Below are 14,138 nucleotides of genomic sequence, written 5' to 3'. Positions count from 1 at the left end.
TGACAGCAACAATCCAGGTCCCGGGATGTTCCTTTAAATTCAGTGGAGAATCCTATCACAGGGAATCCGGTGGGTTAGTCATCACACAAAATGGTTCATGTACTCAAGTTTTTGCTTGTTTGCTTTTTGAACATATGAAGTTCTCAGTTTCTTTTTTAAAAAAATTATTGATTTTTAGAGAGACAGGAAGGGGGAGAGAACCATCAATTTGTTGTTCCACTTATTTACGCATTCTTTGGTTGATTCTTGTACGTGCCCTGAACGGGGATTGAACCCACAATCTTGGTTTATGGGGATGACACGCTAAGCAACTGGGCTACCTGGCCAGGGCCTGTACTGATGTTTTATTCTGAGACTCTAGGCATCATTGTTAGATACAAAGCTGTTTGGTACTGTTCTGCCACAAATAATTATAAAATGTGTGTGTGTCAATGTCTCTTATCCTTGCCTGTATCTCACTGCTGTAGCAGATCAAGTGTGTGAAGACCAGGAGCTTTGGGGTTGGAATTAGTGAGAATATGAGAGTAGTTCTATTATGCATGCCATGAATAGGTCCTACATGTAAAAGTTAAAGGAGCTTGTTTTATTACGGTGAAAACTATAAGTAGGCAAAACAATATTTATAATAAAATATTCTGCTGAACGCTCAGAATTCTAAAAGTCTTGGCTGTAGATTGGATAACCTGCAATTGCTTTATTACCATCTAATACATAGAAAGTGAAATGAATTATAGACAGAAACAGACTTTAAATGTCCACTTGGTTAAAGACCACATTTTATTTAGCAGTTTATGCTTGACTTCTTGTTTAAAGTAGCCAGTTCAAAATAAGCCAATATTATCCCAGAGAATTGTTTATATCATTAAAAGCGGGCCAAGCATGGTTTGAACTGTGATTGCTCCCCAAATTGGAGGATAAACATTCTTTCAAGACATTTCTTTGGAAAACCCCCATGCTGATTCAAGGAAGACAAAACCAAGGTAAATAGCGTGCACAAGCCAAGTCTTGCTTGAGAGTGATTGCTCTTCAGGCCTACAAACCGGTGACATTTTTTCTAGTGTGTGTGTGCGTGGGGGGAGTGGTTCTTTCCCGAGGCTCAGAGAAAGAAAGAGTGTGGGGTTCAGGCCCTCATGCCCTGGCATCCATCAGATTGCAACTGAATTCTTGTTTCAGTTTAAGGTAAACTGCTCCATGTCTTTGCGCCTCAGTTTACCTCTCTGTATAATGGGAGTTACTGGAGGATCGCATTAGATTATACAGACCTTGCAATTGAATTCTTGTCTCAGTTTAAGGTAAACTGCTCCATGTCTTTGCGCCTCAGTTTACCTCTCTGTATAATGGGAGTTACTGGAGGATCACATTAGATTATACAGACCTTGCAATTGAATTCTTGTCTCAGTTTAAGGTACCATGCCCTTGTGCCTCAGTTTACCTCTCTGTATAATGGGAGTGACCGGAGGATCGCATTAGGTTGTACAGACCTTGCAGTGGGGCCTGGCCTGCAGGAAGCCTCCACACTTGCTGTGCTTAGTCCCGAGTGCCCCTGGGCCGCCTTTCTAAATATAAGTCTAATAAAAATAAACGGCGTGGACCCGGAGGGGCAGGGCCACGTGACCGCTCCCGAGCCGCTCGCAGGGGCCTCGGAGAGCCGGCGGGCGGCTGGGCGGGCGGCGGGCGCGCGGCTCCGGGCGGCGGGCTGGGGGCGCTCCGGGCGGCGGCGGCGGCGGCGCGAGCGGCGCCTCGGCCGGTGAATCATCCGACAGACACCGGGAGCGCGGCCGCCGCGCAGCGCCGCGGGAAGATGGCCGAGGCGGGCGCGGGCTTTCTGGAGCAGCTCAAGTCCTGCGTCGTGTGGTCCTGGACGTACCTCTGGACCGTGTGGTTCTTCCTCGTGCTCTTCCTGGTCTACATCCTGCGGGTGCCCTTGAAGCTCAACGACAACTGGAGCTCAGGTCAGGCCGCCCCGCGCCGCCGGGCCTCCCCGCCGGAAAGTTGGTGCAACTCGCGCGGGGCCGCGGGCCGGCCGGGCGGGGGCGGGGGCGGGCGCGCGGGGCCGGACTCCGCCGCCGGGGCCACCTGCTGGGGGCGCCGCGCCTCGGGCGGCCGCCGGCCCGCGGGCCGTTTGTGAACGGCCGGCCCCCCCCGCCCCCCCCGGCCCCGCGACCCGGGGGAGGAGGCGCCGCGCACACGCCGCGAGGCGGGCCGGGCCGCGGCGACGGCACCGCGGCCGGTTCCGGCCGCCCTCCCGGTGCTCGTGGGCGGGCGACGGAGGAGGACGGGGCTGGGGGCGAGGGCCCGCGAGTGACCCCGCGGGGTCCGGCCTGGCCCCGCGTCCTTCCTCGCCCGTCCGGCCGCGGGTGCTGGACGTGCGCGGGGCGGGCGGGCGAGGGGTCTGTCCCCGCCGGCGGGCTCGGCGGCCGCGGGCGCCCCCTGGGGTGCTGACCGGGGGACGGGGGGCGCCCGGCAGCGAAGCCTCCGAGGGGGGCCGTCCCGGAGGCGCGCCCTGACCCGCCCGCGTTCGGGCCCCTGGGGGTGGGGTGGGCGGGGCGTCGCTCTGACCCGGGCCCGGGAGGGGTCCCCGCAGGTGTTGCTCGGGGTCGGGGTGCCGGTCGGGGTGCCCACCGGAAGGGCGAAGGGGGAGAGGAGGCGCGAGCGCAGGGCGGAGGACGCTGCTCGGTGACCCGCTCGCGGCCCCGGGAGCCGGTCGGGCCCGCAGGTCTCAGCCGCGGCCGCGAGTGCGCGAAGCTATGAGATGGGAATAAACCGAGTCCTCAGAAAGCCGCGAAGGACACTCACCAGCTCCAGGGACGGTGCAGAAACAAAGTGTATTTTGCAGGGGGGGTGAAGTCTGGAAATAGTTGTGGGACTAGATATATTTTGTATTTTTTTTTAAAAAATATATTCTTATTGATTTCAGGGAGGGAGAGGGAAAGAGAGAAACATCAATGATGAGAGAGGACCACCGATTGGCTGCCTCCTGCACCCCCCCCCCCCACCGGGGACTGAGCCCACAACCCAGGCATGTGCCCCCAACTGGCATCAAACTCAGGACCCTCCAGTCCGCAGGCTGACGCTCTATCCACTGAGCCAAACCAGCCAGGGCTATATATTTTTTTAATTTCACAGTACTTTGGGAACTTCTTACAGTCCTGAGTATATGTATATGCCATGTCTATGTCTATGTCTGTGTATATATTTCCTACCTAGTGTGTGATTGACATGCTCGGAGTCCAGGTCTGGAAATGCATTTATTTTCCCGTGTGGTGCTCACTGCACTGACACAGCTGTTTGCATACTTGAGATGATGTCCTTACTGAGCTCGTGCTGTGCTTTTCAATAGAAACCTCAGACATCTTCAGCACTTGAACTCATGCTCGTATTTACATGGTTTCATAGTGTCCCCTGGGTGAGTACCCCTGCCAAGCAGATAGGGTTCTGCACCCTGGCGTCACTTACCGCTTTAATAGTCACTGCTCAGGCCTTGGATTCAGTCATCCCATGGACCATGGCTTTCGGGCTTTTCATGTTAGAGTGGCTGCTTGTCACAGTACTGTCTTCCTTGCTTTATGTAAGTACATCTCTAAGATACTTCTGGTCCCAAAGTCCTGTAATTTTAAGAAGTTGCTTGAATATATGTAGTAAGGGAATCATATTTATTGGTAAGTGGGTCTTATTTTTTTCTCCCAAAAGAGTCATTGTAGGATTTTAAAAATGTGAATGTTTCTCATTTAAAATTTATATTTCAGAACACACATTTGTGTACTATATTTTCTTAAAGTAGGTTAAGTAGTCATCCATATGTGTATATGTGTTCATGTGCCCACAAAATGCTATAATACTAGTGATGATGAACCTTTTGAGCTCGCGTGTCAGCATTTTGAAAAACCCTAACTTAACTCTGGTGCTGTGTCACATATAGAAATTTTTTGATCTTTGCAACCATAGTAAAGCAAAGATTTATATTTTTGATATTTATTTTATATATTTAAATGCCATTTAACAAAGAAAAATCAACCAAAAAAATGAGTTCGTGTGTAACCTCTGACACGCCTGTCATAGGTTCGCCATCACTGCTACATAACAATACTTTATGCAGAACAGGCAAAAAAGCAAAAGGTACATGTTGGGAATGTGTGTAGTCTTTTAAAGAAGAAATTACTAGTATTAGGTCTTCTCACAGCAACTTTAATCTAGCTTTTTTCACAAATACCTTTGTTAATTTGAATAGGTTCATTTCTCATTTGAGCTTATAAGAGAAAATACGAAGATGAATAGGCCACCTGGGTAGAATCTCATCAGCTACACGATAGAGGGAGACTGAGGCAGTTTTCCACAGTGATGCAAGACGTCTGTTTTCCGTTTGGTTTTATGCACATTTTAGTCATAAAGCGAGGTAAAAGGAGAAGCACCCTGAGAGCAGCGACCTCTGCTGTTTCTGGGGGAAGAAGGGGGAGAGGCAGACACTGAAACCTCCCATGGTGGAACTTTGTTCTTGCAGGGAGATCTAAGGGGTTCTTGTGGGACTCATTTTGCTGTTCCTAAGCCCTGTGGTGCTAGCTCTTCCTGTGAGGTGAAGGCAGGTGTCCCTGGAGAGCAGCTGAGTCTAAAGCTGCTTTTAGGGCAGTGGTTCTCAACCTTCCTAATGCTGTGACCCTTTAATACAGTTCCTCATGTTGTGGTGACCCCCAACCATAAAATTATTTTCATTGCTACTTCATAACTGTAATTTTGCTACTGTTATGAATCATAATGTAAATATCTGATATACAGGATGTATTTTCATTGTTACAAATTGAACATAATTAAAGCATTGTGATTAATCACAAAAACAATATATGTGTTTTCCGATGGTCTTAGGCGACCCCTGTGAAAGGGTCGTTCAACCCCCAAAGGGGTCACGACCCACAGGTTGAGAACCGCTGTTTTAGGGAGTTGTGGGTGGTTGGGGCGGGCCTTCCTCCTCAGGAAAGCTGAGGACGAGCTGCAGGGAGGGCAGTCCCTGAGCCGGGGCTCCCAGGACACAGACCCAGCTCTGCCCTTGTCGGCCCGTGGACTCTGGTAAAAATGTTCCTGAGTTGTCCTGGAAATCTACGTGGCTTGTTTTTCTCCGTATCTTGATTACGGATGGCATCTCTAATATTTCTGGCCTCATTTGATCCTATTTTGTGGTAAATATGCTAAACCCATGAAAATTTTCTTGAATGCCTCCTATGCATAGGGCACTGTGACAGGTTATGATGGGAAAGATTATGCAAGTTTGTAAAACTCAGGTTAAATAAAGAGTTGACAACGTGGGTACAACGTCTCATGATGCAAAGTGGAGCAGGGCAAGGCCATGGGGGCTTCTTTTGGACTGAGTCTTGGGGGATGGGGAGAATTCCACAGTTGTGAGTTGGGGACACAGAGGATGGGCCTCCCAAACAAAGGCACGAATATGTGAAAGGGCAGGTAGGATTCAGAGAACTGGGAATCCTGTGGAATTTAAAACGGTAAAGGAAAGGACTTTATTGAACAATGATCTCTTTGCAGTTCTCCCATCATGTGTAGTTTTCCAATGAAAAATACCTTCAAGGTTCTTTTCATGCTGTGCCTTAGTTTCATTGTTCTCCTTCTCTACTTCCACTGCCTGGATTTGCTTGCCCTTCATTGCATCGAGCTGCCATTTAGGGTAGGGATAGAGTACAAACAATTCCACAGGCCACACGGAGAAAACTCCAGTTAGGCAACCAAACCTAATAATGAAAAGTGACTTTGAAGAAGGAAAGTGGAAAAAGCAAACATTAGAAATAGCATGTACTGGTTAGCTTTGATAATTGCTTTTTTGATTATCTGCCCTTGAGTTGGATAAGAGAGTGTTAAAATAGTTTTATGATTTACTGAAAATACAATGAACTTTTAATATGATTTAAAAAACCCTCTGAATTATATAATTGTCACTTTTTAAGTGAATTAACATCCTAAAACAGTGCTTTTCCAGAAGGACAGAAAATTAATAAATAGGAGTAGCCATGCAGGATATAATATATTCAAGAAAAACAGTAGAATAGGTTAGTTTAAAAATAGTGCTATAATTTACTTTATACTGTGATATTGATATCACTTTCTCATCTACCTTATGTTCTGAGATTTTAGATGTTGCATTGAAAACATTGCCATTTTTGTACCACACAAGTGATTTTTCAATTCTTTCTCTGTTTCCTGGAAAGCAAGGTTTCAAAGATCTTTGAAATTGTATTTCATTGCTTTTGGAAAACCAATGTAATGGTCTCACCTAAACTTAGTGTTGTTTATATTATAAAACGTGTGTGTGTGTGATTTAAGGTGATAAATACAGATGCAAAATTCTCATTACTGAACTGAAATGATACATAACTTCAGGTACAGCTAGTTTTGAGTATTTTCATACTGGAAATAGTTGCTCTAAATTTAATTAACACTGGCCTTATCTGGAGGGCCTGCTTTCAGTTTACCTACTTCTTTTGCCCCTGCTGTGCCTGTTTAAAATCTTCTTCCATCTGTAAATCCCACCAATCCTTCAAGGACTACCTTGCATGCTGCCTTCTGATTGTTTCAATTGAAAGAAATATTTCTTCCAACTTTTACAGTGCATGTTCTGAGAGGCATGTTGGCTATTTTTACCTTGCACTGTGTATCAGTATTTTTACCTTGCAATGTGTGTCCGTGTTTGTGTGTAGGTATCGCTCTTTCTGGAAATGTGCTTCATGGCTTCTACTAGACTCGTTCTTCGTTTCCCAGTACAATTCCTTGTACATAGTAGCTTCTTATGATTCACTCTGTAAATGAATCTTCAAATTATTGTGTACCCAGTGAGTTGGGATAGGAACAGTGGAATTGATTCAGATGTGCATCATCTGAATTTCCAGTTTTAGATGGAGGTCTAAAGCTGTCACAAAAACTTAAAAAATTTTCCTGATAGGTCATGTGCATCTAATTCATGGTAATCCAGTGTATGAACACGTACAAGGACAGTTTCCTGATTAATGTCAGCTCTGAGTTGAGGCTATATCCTAGACATCTTAGTTGCTCTTATTCTGGAGACGTTTTTCTCGGCCATTAATGAAGCAACCTGAATGATGCTTTTTTTCTCTCTCAGTTTCCATACATGTACAATGCTAGCTTTGCATTCCTTAAGGTTCTTTCTGGCTATAGGATTCTGTTTCACTGTCTTGGGATAAATTTCATTGAGTACAGGGTATAGAACCAAGCAAATACGTAGACTTAATATGTTTTTTTCCAGTTTGGATTCTTAATTCTTAGTGAACACAACTCCAGATTTCATGTGGCTTCCTTCAGTGGCTTTCCATCTCAAAAATAAAATCCAAATATATTACCCTGGCTTACAAAGTCTGAGGGTCTGACCCCTTTCCACCCCTTCTATCTGAATTTCTACCATTCTTCATCGAGGTCACTACCCTCCAGACATGTTATAATTTCTCTCTCATTCTTAATCATATTTGCTTGACCTTATGGCTTTTACCAGGTACACTATCTGTTCCCTCCACCAGAAAGCTTTTCTACTTGATTTTTGCATGATAGTCTTCTTAGTAATCACATCTCTGCTTAAATACATTCATTATCTTCTTTCAAGGGGTTCTTCTTCATGATCCAATTTAAAATGACCATCTAGTCATTGTAGTATCACCTGATTTGAATTCTCTGCTTAGCACTGAGCATGGTTTGGTATAGTTCTTGTTTATTTATTTATTGTAGGGGTCAGATGATCATACTTTGTAAGCCAGGATAATAGTTGTCCCATGTGACTGTAAACTCATTGAGAATAGGGACTTCATTTATCTTGCTTTGTCTTACTGTGTATTCCCAGGATCTTGAACAGTGAGTATTTGGGCCTAACACATACTCAGTATGTATTTGTTGAATGAATGAAAAACTGTGTCACTTGGTTGTAGTGACTCAGCAGTAATATTGCCATTTATCGTATACCTGGTTGTTCTAGTCCATTTCACTGACTCTAGACTGTGTTCATTCACTGGTTAATTCATTCATCCACTGGTTTGCTTATTCACTCATTTGGAAAAGCATGTACCTGTAAAATCAACCCCTAGAGTGCCAGGGAGCGCGATCGCGCTCTTCCTGTCTTTCGCCAAAAGTGCCGGGAGCGCTATCAAAGCTTCGAAATGGCGTCCAGTTCTAAGTCTGCTTTTATTAGTGATAATGATATTGCTAAATATGTCAGTCTAGTAAAGGTTTCCTTAAGTTTTTGAATATGTAACTTCATTTACTTGCGATTCATAATTTTTTTCCTAAATTGCTGTAAAATCAGCAAAAATGCCTTGGCAATTTTGGCATGAACTAGGATATTGGTTGGCACTCAAAGGGTTAAAGTTTCATCACTCCTGTCGATTATTATTGGGACACACATCTCATGTCAGTTGTATTCCTCCCAGTTCCTGTACTTGTTTTCTGTGCTGAACAATTAATATCCCCTAATATACTGCCAAGTTCACTAATGCTTCCAAGTATATTTTGCTTCCTCTGAGCAAGAATCATGCCTGGTTGAAATTAGATCTTAAAAATAAGATCCAGCTTGGCTGGCGTGGCTCAGTGGTTGAGGGTTGACCTATGAACCAGGAGGTCACGGTTCCATTCCCACTCAGGGCACATGCCTGGGTTGCAGGTTCCATCCCCAGTGTGGGATGTGCAGGAGGAAGCCAATTCTCTCTCATCATTGATGTTTCTATCCCTCTCTCTCTCTCCCTTCCTCTCTGAAATACACACACACACACCCACACACACATATATGTATATATACATACATACAGTGGGGCCTTGACTTACGAGTTTAATTCGTTCCGAGACCGAGCTCGTTAACTCAAATTACTCTGTCAACTCAATGTAAAAAATCGGCCAAGAGACAGCTGGTATCTCAAAAAACTCGTTAGTCGGGACACTCGTAAGTCAAGGCCCCACTGTGTGTGTGTGTGTGTGTGTGTGTGTGTGTGTGTGTGTGTGAAGATCCAGTGTAAATATGTAGATTGGAACTAGGAGGGGATGAAGAATTAACATTTATTGAATTCTTACATGAGCCAGGCACTGTGCTTTCTGCTTTTGTTAGGCTCCCACAGTCTGTTTATATCCCATATAAACAACTATATAGCTGATAGTTTCTTTGTACCCGTGGAATGAAAATTGTTCAAAGCAAAACTATTACTGTTATAATACTAGTTGTCCTATTAAATGAAGCAATACAAGTGAACGCATTAAAACATGTATTTTAATGAGAAAGCAGCTTAATTTATTAATGAGAATGAGAACTTGGTGGAGATTTTTGGGAGACTATTTCCTTAGTATACCCAGAAGAGCTTGAGCGTGGGCATTATGACTTTTTCATTTCTTGTATTTCTATCATATTCTCATTGCTCAGTGATGATAAATGAAAAGAGGGATGCGTAGATTACTTCGGGCATTTATAAGGCTTTCCCAGATTGATAGCACTGGTGGTCCTACTTTACTTCACCACCTAGCAGTGGTTCTCAACCTTCCTAATGCCACGGCCCTTTAATACAGTTCCTCATGTTGTGGTGACCCCCAACCATAACATTACTTTCGTTGCTACTTCATAACTGTAATGTTGCTACTGTTATGAATCGTAATGTAAATATCTGATATGCAGGATGTATTTTCATTGTTCGTGACCCACAGCTTGAGAACCGCTGAAAGGGTTTTCTTTCCCTGGATCGGAGGGTTATTGTTACTGCTCAGCTCTCAGGGCTGGGCTGATTATTTGGTTCACAGCTGAAACTGAGAGAGAGATAAAAGGATACTTCTGAGGTAGCTGGGCGAGAGACTGAAGAAAAAGGTGGGAAAAGGTGTTCCTGTGTATTCAGAGGAGAAATTCCGAACGGGAAAACACTATGGGGAAGAAGGGATGGTATGGTCTAAGTGTGACTGGTCAGGTGGGTCAGGACAGCTTAGTGATTGTCTAGGTGTGGGACTGGCATGGCATTGATAGGAAGCGTACGACTGGACAAATATTACTTGAGACGTGTTCATGCTTCTTAAATAAACTGCAGTGGCCACCACCCTTGGGCATTCTGTGAATATTTGTGTGGTACAGATAGTTGGCTTTCCAGCTTGGTGAATAATGGAATGCGACTTCATAGGAGATGGTAAAGTGAATCAGACAGTCCTTTGTAGACTGTAAACTATTTAAATCCAAGGCATTATAATAGCTTGTTTCTGTAGAAGTTTGTATTCGAAGGGCTTTGTCTGCCACCGTGAAATGACAGGTTAAAATACATGGGATTTCATTTATCCTGGATAGTCTTCCTAAAGAATAATAAAAAAAAAAGGCACTGAACAGGATAATGGATTGTTTGTAACCATACTACTGACCATTTGTTTGTCGTAAATATGAATTACTATCTCCCAACATCCTTATTCTATTTGCGATGTCATTGTAAAGATAGCTATAAAGGGTTTTGAGTTTCCCGGAAGAGAGAGAATATGTAATGAAATTCATTTTTGATATTACCGTGGAGCAGGACAGTTGCCCGTGTATTACTGTTACCAATCCTTCAAATACAGCAGGCATTTCTGCACTACCAACTGTGCTAAAATTAGAAACTGACAGGCCCAGTTAGTTCTAGCAGTTTTTCGTATTAGCTGTGTCTGTGGCCAGAGGAGTCACTGTTTAATTGCAATTACTAAATATCTCAGCAAAATAAGGCAGCATTTATCTGAGAGAGCATTTTTTTCTCCCTCTGAATTTTAGGAAACTGAAAATATATTAGTTAGAAGCATAGTTTTTGTTCCTTAAGTTGACCTCCAAATCTAAGTACAGAATTTTGGTTAAGTGTCAGTCTTTATGAAATTTTGAGCAAGCCTGTAGAGGATTTTAAAGGAATCTCTTAGGTGAGTGAGGAAGGGAGTCTTATTTATTTAAAATAAAAAAGCTTAGCAGTGTAAAATAGTATAATCACTTAACATTCTCAGACTATAGTCGTTAAAAAAGAAGTGGCTTTTAAATATAAGCAGTTTGAATTTATGTGTGATCTAGAAGTCAGTTGTAATAACATTCTAAAGTGTTATTTGATTAGCAGTAGCTAATAGAATGCTTACAGTTCTTCCCTCTGTTGAGTTTTTCCAGTTTCTAGTTTCTTCTTGGGAATAAGAGAATGAAATTTACTTTTTTTACAAATGATCTTTTTCCTTTATTTGATAGGTACTGTTTATTAAGCATTATTAATAGAATTAATAAAGTAATGCTCTTCAGGGGTTTATCAATTTATTACATCCACTTGACTCAATTGGTTTTCTTTCTGTGACATATATTTACTAGTAGATTCCTATAATGTCACAATGGTAAGACCTGGTATGATCTGGTTTGTACCTTTCCTTAGGACTCTGTTGGAGTGGGAGGATACTTCCTTCCTTATTTATATATATTATTTAAAATAAAGCACAACAAATTATACTTTTCTCAGTTCAGGCTCAAAGTACTTGAAATTATGGGTTAAAGAGAAAATTTTTTTTCCAAACTTATTTGCCTCTTTTAGCAAAGAGAGTGCTTTAAATTGTTACATTTGAGAGATGAAGAATGAGAAGCTAAATTGTAGTTTTTAAATATTAGAAACTTGCTTCTCAATTGTTTTTTCTCTAAACTGGAAATTGTATATATGTATTATCATTCGGTAAGTCTGAAATTGTAATACAAAAAATCTAATAGCAGCCTGGCCGATATGCCTCAGTGGTTGAGTACCGACCAATGAACCAGGAGGACATGGTTCAATCCCTGGTCAGGCATATGCCTGGGTTGCAGGCTCAATCACCAGTAGGGGGCATGCTTCTCATCATTGATGTTTCTATCTTTTTCTCTCCCTTCCTTTCCCTGAAATCAATAGAAAGTATATCAACAACAAAAAAATCTAAAAGCAAATCCAATCAGTTGGAGAAGACCATTCTAAGAATAAACTCCCCCCCCCCCCCCCATTATTTGAACAAACATTTTCTTGGAGGGAGATACAGAAGCAATAACAACATAATATCACTTACGTTTGAGCAAAGATGCAGACATTAATTAGTTTTGACTATAAAAGTATTCCTAAAAATGTTTGGATTTTGCATGAATAGTTATTTTTCACTAGAGGCTTGGTGCACGAAATTCGTACATAGGTAGGGTCCCTAGGCCTGGCTGGTGATCAGGGGCCTTTCTTCTGGCTGCTGGCTGGGGCCTTCCTTTCCCTGGCTGCTGGCTGGGGCCTTGTTTTGTTCCACGCTGCCCCTGGTGGACAGCGCATGTCATAGTGAGCAGTCAAACTCCCTGTTGGTCAAACTCTCCAGGGGACAATTTGCATATTAGCCTTTTGTTACATAGGATTGCTTGCCTACAGAAAATAATGTAACAATATCTGATAGTTTTTTAAAAGCAAAGGAATTATAGCCCTAACTGATTTGGCTTGGTGGATAGAGTGTCGGCCTACAGACTGAAAGGTCCCAGGTTAGATTCTGATCAAGGGCATGTACCTTGGTTGTGGGCACATCCCCAGTAGGAGGTGTGCAGGAAGCAGCTGATCAGTGTTTCTCTCTCATCGATGTTTGTAATTCTCTACCCCTCCTCCACTCTGTAAAAAATCAATAAGATATATTTAAAAAACAACAATAAAGGAATTATAATTCTTTTTTATTTATTAAAACATTTTTTACCATATACAAAATAAATCTATTACCAGATTGTAGATACAAAATAATTAGCCATTTACATGCAATAAACACTAATATTTCAAGAAAAATGATTTTAAATATAATATTACTTGCAACAGACATTAATATTTCAAGGAAAAAAGATTTTAAATATAATATTACCAAAACTGCACTAACATAGTATAATATCACAAAAGTTGTAGGAAATATTAAAAATCTGCAAATAACAGGATTACTTCTGTTATATTCTAAGATATTTTTTCTCTGGCTCTGTTTTTGTTCATCAGTTTATGTTCATTATATTCCACAAATGAGTGAGATCATGTGATAAATATTTTTCTCTGACTGGCTTATTTCTCTTAGCATAATGCTCTCCATGTCCATCCATGCTGTTGTGAATGGTAAGAGTTCTTTCTTTTATTTTTACAGCAGCATAGCATTCCATTGTGTAGATGTACCACAGTTTTCTAATCCACTCATCTGCTGATGGGCACTTAGGCTGTTTCCAAATCTTAGCTATTGTAAATTGTGCTGCTATGAACACAGGGGTGCATATATCCTTTCTGATTGTTTCTGATTTCTTTCTTTTTTAAAAATTTAAACTCTTTATTGTTTAATGTATTAGATGAGTCTCCTTTTCCCCCATCACCTTGCCCAGCCCCTCCCACCCCCAAGCACAAGCCCTCACCCCCTTACTGCCTTTGTTCATTGGTTTTGTTCATGTGCATGCATACAAGTCCTTTGGTTGATCTCTTACCCCCTGCCCCCACCACCTTCCCTCATAGGTTGTTCAGTCTGTTTGATGCTTCTATGTCTCTGGTTCTATTTTTGTTCATCAGTTTATGTTGTGCATTGTATTCCACAAATGAGTGAGATCAAGTGATATTTATCTTTCTCCGAGTGGCTTATTTCGCTTAGGATAATGCTCTCCAGGTCCATCCATGCTGTTGCAAATGATAAGAGTTCCTTCTTTTTTATAGCAGCACGGGGCCCAGTGCACAAATTTGTGCACCTTGAAAGGAACTGTGGGCCGCAAGGCTGCAGTGGGCACAGGGGCGGGTCTCGGACCATCCTCTGTGCCCCCACCTGGCCCCTCCTGCCATGGCCCCCGGTCCCCTCTCTGCCAGCAGCCCTGCTCCCACTACTGCTGCTCCCACACACTGATGACGCTGGCCCCACTCGCACCCGCTGATAGTGTGGAGCAATTGGGGCCAGCGCCAACAGCGGGTGCGAGCGGCGGCTGCTGTCCCGATCGCCCCTCAGGAGCAGGGGGAGGTGGAGAAGCCCTGAGGGGTGATCGGGGCTGGCAGCTGCTGCTTGCACCCGCTGAAGGCGTTGAGCGATCAGGGCCAGCGCCGGGAGCCAGCAGTGGGTGTGAGTGGGGCCGACGCTGGCAGCAGGTGCGAGTGCTGGGAGGGACCGCGGCTCCTGGGAGCAAAGAATTTTTGTTAACCACC

At 43.4% G+C, this 14,138-nt stretch overlaps 1 protein-coding gene across 14 annotated transcripts in view; it reads left to right on the top strand.

Moving 5' to 3' along the window:
• The first annotated feature begins 1,695 nt into the window (after window positions 1-1,695).
• ST7 (suppression of tumorigenicity 7) overlaps window positions 1,696-14,138 on the top strand; it is a 314,766-nt gene continuing 302,323 nt past the window's right edge. For 3 of the 14 annotated variants that reach the window (XM_036328872.1, XM_036328883.1, XM_036328888.1), the window contains exon 1: window positions 1,700-1,952. In XM_036328872.1, the coding sequence (XP_036184765.1) occupies window positions 1,802-1,952 (151 nt within the window). In that variant the 5' untranslated portion in view covers window positions 1,700-1,801. Of the gene's footprint in view, window positions 1,953-14,138 lie in introns of all 14 variants that reach the window. The other 11 variants (XR_004970975.1, XR_004970976.1, XR_004970974.1 and 8 more) reach the window with 7 other exon arrangements.

The sequence above is a fragment of the Myotis myotis genome, unplaced genomic scaffold (genome assembly GCF_014108235.1).
Source record: "Myotis myotis isolate mMyoMyo1 unplaced genomic scaffold, mMyoMyo1.p scaffold_m19_p_11, whole genome shotgun sequence".
NCBI classification, from domain to species: Eukaryota; Metazoa; Chordata; class Mammalia; order Chiroptera; family Vespertilionidae; genus Myotis; species Myotis myotis.
This window is presented reverse-complemented; position numbering and strand designations above follow the sequence as displayed.